The sequence below is a fragment of the Cynara cardunculus genome, assembly GCF_001531365.2.
Source record: "Cynara cardunculus var. scolymus isolate 2C chromosome LG 5, CcrdV1, whole genome shotgun sequence".
NCBI lineage: Eukaryota > Viridiplantae > Streptophyta > Magnoliopsida > Asterales > Asteraceae > Cynara > Cynara cardunculus.
This window is the reverse complement of record NC_037532.1, coordinates 33,119,442-33,127,696: the sequence shown is the minus strand read 5'-3', so window position 1 is coordinate 33,127,696 and position 8,255 is coordinate 33,119,442. Positions and strand designations below refer to the sequence as shown.

At 30.1% G+C, this 8,255-nt stretch overlaps 1 protein-coding gene across 1 annotated transcript in view; it reads left to right on the top strand.

Moving 5' to 3' along the window:
• Positions 1-4,973: 4,973 nt before the first annotated feature.
• Positions 4,974-8,255, top strand: part of LOC112512025 (formin-like protein 6) — an 8,687-nt gene continuing 5,405 nt past the window's right edge. Inside the window, exons 1-2 of the mRNA XM_025117809.1 lie at positions 4,974-6,543; positions 6,825-7,024. Coding sequence (XP_024973577.1) covers positions 5,144-6,543; positions 6,825-7,024 — 1,600 coding nt within the window. The 5' untranslated portion in view covers positions 4,974-5,143. The remainder of the gene's footprint in view (positions 6,544-6,824; positions 7,025-8,255) is intronic.

The window sequence follows — 8,255 nt, the reverse complement described above, 5'->3', positions numbered from 1 at the left end:
AAATAGGAATTTTAAATAGTTAATTTGATACGAATATCGATATATTTTTGTTATGCATAAAATACTGTATATTGATGCATATTACTTAAAATTAAAGATTACAAGTAATTATGCATAAATACAACTTATTAAAGCTCGATGTTTGAATTCGTATAAATAACTGCGGATAAACATAATCAAATAGAGGATGGACATCTCATGTTAAAATATAAAAAATCTAAAATATAATTAGAATAATTATCGAGTTCCAACAAATTAAATAATTATTATCTTTATAAAAAAATTATATTATTAATTATAAAAAATTATATTATTAAACCAAATATAAATTACTTCGTTATTGTACATAAATTAAATTATAAAAAAATTGAATTAAAAAATTACACAAAAAAATGATGAATTTCAAATAGTTAATTTGATACTAATATCGATATATTTTTGTCAAATTTTTATGATATCTTCAAACATATATTTTATTCCAAAATTAAAACATCATCGATTTCTCAAAATCACATAAAGCCATATTATAATATCGACTGAGATAAAGAATAAAATGAAATATTAAAATCACGATGTATCTCGCTGCATTATGCGAGTACGTCGATGGGATTGAAAACCACCATTATTATCTAACACATGCTAATACGTGCACTTCTTAAAAAAGTATTAATATATTCCATTAATTTATATCTACTTGCATTTACAAATTAACAACAAAAATGAATAAAGGGGGGCCAATGATTAAAGAATAAACAACTTTTTTCAATATTTAAATCCACTTTATTTAATGTTAATATTATTAAGAGTGAACTATAACCTTGGTCCTTCTAGTTTCTCAAAATAACACTTTTTGTCCCTATAGTTTCAAAATTATAAGATAGTTATCGTGGTTTGTAAAAATGTCTGAATACAGTCTATTTCTCTAACGGCCGTTAAAAAATTCCGTCAAATAAGAAGTTTTTTCGTCCTATTGTCGATCTTTTGTCTTTTTTATATAACCATCAAAATTGATTTTATTATCTGGTCCCTGTGGTTTTTGATTAAATAAATAACAAAAAATTAATAAAAAGAAAAATTACCCTTTATTTAACAAAATTATCAACGGTCGTGAGAGGCTTAGGGGAAGGGATCAAATTTAGACATTTTTGCAAATTTGATGAGAATTTTGTAATTTCAAAACTATAGGGACGAAAAATTTTATTTTTGATAAATTATAGGGACCAAATTTATAGTTTATTTTTTTTTATTGATTATGTAATATTTAAAATAAAATAAAAGGACGTGTTTTGATATTTGAAAAATGTATATTTATTTCTATCAGATATCATTAAGATTGGATTAAAATGTCGAACATGATTATATAATATTTAATAAAACCATAATATGTAAAAGATAACGTACATAAATTTTGTTTGATCATCAAATAATATCTATACTATATTATAAATCAATTGATAAAAACTCTTAAAAACTATTTTTATTCATGAAGTACTGTTTATTGATGCATATTACTTAAAATTTAAGATTACAAGTAATTTTGTGTAATTACAACTTATTAAAGCTCTATGTATGAATTTGTGTAACTAACTGCGGATAAACATAATCAAATAGAGGATAAACATCTCATTTTAAAGTATAAAAAATCTAAAATATAATTAGGATAATTATTGAGTTCTAACAGAATGTTTAATTATTATCTTTGTAAAAAATTATATTATTAAACCAAAAATAAATTACTTTGTCATTAAATCTAAATTAAATTATAATAAAAAAAATTGAATTAAAAGAAGTTATACCAAAAAAAACTATTAGTTAATTTGATACTAATATTGATCTATTTTCTTTTCAAATTTTTATACTATCTTCAATTTTATATTTTATTTAAAAATAAAAACATTACCGTTTTCTCAAAACCACATAAAATCGTATTATATCGAGAGAGACAAAGAATAAAAAATAAACATTAAAATCGAGATTTATCTCGTTGCATTGTGCGAGTACCTTTCTAGTTTAATTTAATAAATAATTGAATATATATCTTAACTGGTACTTAATTATTTCATAACTCAATATATTATGATAATCATGAGAATTTTTATCTTAAGATATTGTTTCACATGATTTTTCCTCATCTAAAGCTAACGTTTATTGTATGAATAAACATATTTGTTTCATGATGTGTTTGCTTCATATGCGGTTCACAATATGAAACTTTTTATAAGTAACTTTTGTTTCACAAACGTGCTAAAAAAATTCATATTGTGAAGCAAATAAATGTGAAATAAACACATTATGAAACAAATATGCTAATCGGTATTCTAAATCATAATCTTAGATGAAAAACCCATATGAAATAGCATATGATACACTAGTTTTCAAGGTTATCACAATTTAATGAGTTGTCAAAAGAAGGTCTTTGTCTTAATCATATTTATCATATAATAAGAACAACAAATTGTATAAAAGAACATAATTTTTATTCGGTTTCTATTTTAGATAATATAATTTCAAAACATATAATACATATTTAAAGATTTAAAGTTCAAAAAATTTGATTTTAACGTTACGTAAACGAAACTTGTGTATTTTCAGAAGTACGTTCTAAAATATACACAATTTTCTAAAATTGAACTTTAAGTTCATGTATGACAGACTGGTTGATTCTCTATGTTAGCTGAAAAAGTAACTGTTGATTAATAAATTAACTGTTTGTTGATAAACTATTCATGTTTGGTAAAAACTAATTGCTAAATTACATGAGAATGTACAATGATATTAAATGACACGTTGAAAAATTAATTAAAAAATTAAAAGAGACATAACTGGAAAATAAAAAAACTTCTTGACCTAAGCTCGAAAATAAACCAGTTATGTCTCTTTTAATCGAAGAGCCAGAGTATTTGGACAGGACGAATATTAGACAACGTGTCCCGGGACCGGAGATCCCCGATAGAATCAAATTAAATGATATTATTTATGGGGTTTGACCGGGGACAGGATGTTAATCTTTGTACCCGCCGGGGACCGGGGCCGGGGGATGCTACTTCAAACTGGGGTCGAGGATTACAAAACCCGCCCCATCCCTGCCCCGTTGCCATGCCTATCTAATACTCGCCCAATTGCAGGCGTATGAAGGGGCCTGGACTAGAACCCGTCACCAACGGCTTTTTGAACAAACATTTCCCTTTGAGCCAGCAGGGCACCATAAAAAGATATTAATTTCTATACACATATCGTATTATTAAAAGATCATCAATTCCTAATAAAATAGATGCAATCGAAAGAAAGGTTTGTTCCAATTTTCATGTTCCTTTTCTTCATTGTGAATGCAGCTTCCTTAAACCCATATTCATTTTCAATGCCATAAAGCTATATCAGTCAGTTATTACGTATTTTATTTAAGTTTTTTTTATTATATAAAATCATTAAATAGCATTTAATGATTGAAAAAGACACTAATGATTAATACGAATTATGACGTGTATGCTTAAATATTACTAAAACATAATTATTCCATTTGTATTTAGAAACCTTTACGCAATACCTTCAACTCATCACACTTTCGCTTTTTAGGTATTAAATTCAATGTAATCATGCTTTTTATTATCTCTCCACATAACGACATCTCACATGTTACGTATAAAATACACGTAAAATGATATCTGATACGGTTCAATTTATATATAAAACGACAAAAACCCGTCAGTTTCAAACGATAATAACATCTGAACGTAACAAAATTACGTACATCGAGAAATTGAAATAAAATAAAAAGCAAAAAAGGAGATGCCCAAATGACGTGGACTTGTCCCACAAAACACAAAAACGGTGGTAAAACATTGAAAAAAAAGGCACACTCCATTCTTAACGTTTACTTACTTTTCTTCCACAAATATTTCTAATAATTTGTTATCATTATTATTTTATATAAAATAAGATTTTATAAAGATCGTGTTTTTGTTCACAAAATTGATTTATGCTCTCTTTCAAAGCGTCATCATTTTATGAGTATTATGGTCATTATGAATTCTGTGTCTTGAGCAGTAGTTGATGTACATGCGTGAATTGGAGGTAGAAGCTGATTTAAGCTTTTTTATTTTAACTGAAAGCATCGTTTGAATATAAAATGTAAATCTGTAGTAATTTTTTGCTAAAACGTTAAAGATTTGTTGGTTTGATTTCTTGCATTAACAAGGAGAGAGATTCTGCTCGACCCTTTTAACTCCATTTTCTTTCGAGTTAAGCTTAAACACTAATTTAATACAAATCGTTAATTTTAAAGCCGATTTATGGGTCCATCTTTTTTAGGAGTGACCATGATATTCAAGACAGCTTACACACACCAATTAATTATCTATACAATCACAGATGACATAAAGACATCGTAAATTATGACAAAAACTTTTTTTGGTTTAACCTGGATATCCAACTCGTTATGTGAGCCAACTAATCTAAGGACAACCACTTGCTTTGTAAATAGCTCGAAGTCATCACATTTGAACCTATGTGGCTACAAGAGGATTTTTATTCATTTTTGGATTTAAACCTGAGACTTCTTGATATTTTTTGATCTTTGAAATTAAACTCAAACCAATCAGATACCATCTTTTTGTTCGACAAAAGCTTTGAAACCACAACCAAACTGGTTGGTGCATTCTTTGTACTAGGACAATTGAACAAAGACACTTGCATTCCCATGATAAATGAAGTAGGATAGTACTAGAATATGCCCTCTTCCCCAAAAGTCATAAATAATCAAATATAAATTAATAATTAAATTTATTCAAATAATCGTTTTTAATAAAAGAATATTAACAAAATTAATGGTCCTCTTGGTAACATGGTAGTGCATGGTGGTCATCATCATCATCACCACCATCACCATCATCCTCCATTTTCCATCCTACACGAAATAAAGAATGAAAGATTCTGAGTGCAAATCTCCCTCTTTTTATACAACAAAAACACGATTGAACCCATTTTTTATTTATTCCAATAAATTAAACCAAAAAAACACAGCATCTAAAGCTTGTATACTAAAGAAGCTTCCTCTTTCTCTCTCTCTAATAACACACACAGAAGTTGCAGGTCTTTGGAAGGCAGAGAATATGAATTTGGTGAAGGAAGCCATTGAAGAAACGCCATGAAAGCTCATATCTTGAGCTTTGTGCTCATCTTTTCTTTCTTTATATTGGTTAGAGCCAAAGAATTTCAAGATTCTACGAGTAAAGCCATCTTTCAGAGAAGAATTCTGCACCAGCCATTGTTTCCGGCGGGTCCAACACCGCCTTCAGGGCCAGAACAGCCGCCGCCACCACCACCAACACCCACCAAGTCTGACCATCCCTTCTTTCACGAAAACCCAAATGGACAAACCCCAGATCAAGCGTTGCAGCCACCACCACCGCCGCAGGCGGTGGTGGCAGGAGTGACGGCAAATGACACGGCCGTGACACACCCGATTGCCCCACAACCGGCCAACAAACCTGCCAAGAAGATCGCAGTTGCGATTTCTGTCGGAATTGTGACTCTAGGAATGTTGTCGGCGTTAGCTTTCTTTATTTATAAGCATAAATTAAAGCAGCAAAGTGAATCGCGAAAGCTCGCCGGAGGAAATAGTTTGCCGAGAAGTAATGAAGAAATATCAAGAAACATGCCGCCGGCGACTTTTTTGTATATAGGGACGGTGGAGCCATCAAGATCAACAAGCGAAACAACCAATGGAGGATTAAACGGATCGCCTTATAATAAATTAAACTCGATTAAAAGATCCGACCGGTATCGGCCGAGTCCAGAATTGCAGCCACTTCCACGGTTGACTAAACCTCCGCCACCACCAACCACCACTTCGCCGCCGGCCATGTCTTCTTCCGATGAAGAAGAAATCCAAGATTTTTACACTCCACAGGGATCCAGTGCCAGCACCGACGATGGGTATTCTGTTCCGAGTTTGAAACAGAGTCACCGGAGCAATAAAAAAGATAAAAATTCAAGCGTTTTCCGATCAACCAGTCCTCTCCTGAATTCGAAAAGAACTTCACCAAGATCCAGACTTTCGGTTTCTTCTTCCCCAGATACAAAACATACATCACCATCGTCGGAAAAACTACCTCCGGCGGCACAGCCACCGCCACCCCCACCACCACTTCTATCAATCACAAACGGCCACAGAAGAGCGAAATTTGCAGCACCGCCACCTGGAGCTGATATGACCCGTTTACATTCCGTGAACAACCATTTTCAACAGAAACCCAAAATCCCAGTTCCACCACCACCGCCACCGCCATTAACGCCACCGGAAAAGTCGGGAGTTTCTCCGATGAAGACTGTCTCAACGTCTTCTTCCCAATCAATGAATCCTACTCCAAAAGTAATTCCTAAAATTGTGAAAAGTATGTCTTTTCAGGAAGGAAACAACGATGGCGTTGAATCCGACGATTTGGATGGATCGAAACCGAAGCTGAAGCCACTTCATTGGGACAAAGTCCGAGCAACCTCCGACAGAGCTACAGTTTGGGACCAGCTTAAATCAAGCTCCTTTCAGTAAGTATATATTTGTGCGTGAAAAAAAAAATGTTGAATATTTCACATATGAAACAACACTGTATAAATACTGCATTTTCATTTGTTGATATTGTACCATTTGATGACGTGGATACCCGTTTACGAGATGTTTATAAAAGAGTTGAGCGAATCAGACGTTGAACTTGATATTCACATTGTAGATTGTTACACGATCAGCAAATTACACATCAAAAATCGAAAATTTTGAAACTTCGTTGCATTTTGCCGTTTATGATATGTAATTTTCATTGTTGTTGTAGATTGAATGAAGATATAATGGAGTCTCTTTTTGGATGCGATTCCGGTGGTTCGGGAAAGAAAGACGATGGTCGTAAATCGGGCATACCTCCGGCGATCCAGGAAAACAGAGTTTTGGATCCTAAGAAGTCACAGAACATAGCCATACTGTTGAGAGCATTGAATGTAACACAAGAGGAAGTTTCTGAAGCACTTCTAGAAGGTAATTCAAAGTTCATCTCTTCATGGAAGTTTCTAATGAGAGCTTTTCTACTTGCATTTATGAAGTCATTTATTCACAACCAACCCTTAAAAAAAATTAATTATGAATATCAACTTCATATATACAACTAGAAGAGTTAAGTCTCTGAATTATTGAAAAAAAAAATATTTGAAGGTGCATATTTAAATCCATATAAATAATTTATAACTTCGATTCATATATATATATATATATTTTCAAATAAATTTTTTTTAATGATTCACGTATGAACATTCACTTCTTATATTTTCATGATATTTAGCGTAGAGATATATTATTTTTATTAATGACTAGAAGGGTACTCATGCAATGCAACAAAATATATCTTAATTTTAGTATTTAGTTTTTATTTTTTATATCTCTATCGATATAATATGGTTTTATGTGGTTTTGAAAAAACAATAATGTTGAATATAAATTTGAAGATGTCATAAAAATTTCAAAAAAATATATCGATATTAATCACAAATTAACTATTATTAGTTCTCATTTTTTTGTGTAATTTTTTAATTCAATATTTTTATTATAATTTAATTTAGATTTAGTAATAAAGTAATTTATTTTTGGTTTAATATAATGTTTTATAAAGATAATAATTAAGCATTTTGTCATAACTTAATGATTATCTTAATTATATTTTAGATATTCTATATCTAAAAATGAATGTTTATCTTATATTTGATTATGTTTATCTGCAGTTAGTTACACGAAGAACTTTAATAAGTTGTACTTACGCAAACTTTACTTATAATCTTGAATTTTAAGTAATATACATTAATAGACAGTACTTCATGCATAAAAAATAATTTTTAAGAGTTTTTGTCAAATGTTTTATAATATAACTAGAAGCGTACTCGCGCAATGCAGCGAGATACATCATGATTTTAATATTTCATTTTATTCTTTATCTCAGTCGATGTTATAATATGACTTTATGTGATTTTGAGAAAGAGATGATGTTTTTATTTTTGAACAAAATATATGTTTGAAGATATCATAAAAATTTGACAAAAATATATCGATATTAGTATCAAATTAACTACTTGAAATTCCTTATTTTTTGTGTAATTTCTTAATTCAATTTTTTTATAATTTAATTTATGTACAATAACGAAGTAATTTATAATTGGTTTAATAATATAATTTTTTTATAAATATAATAATTATTTATTTTGTTGGAACTCGATAATTA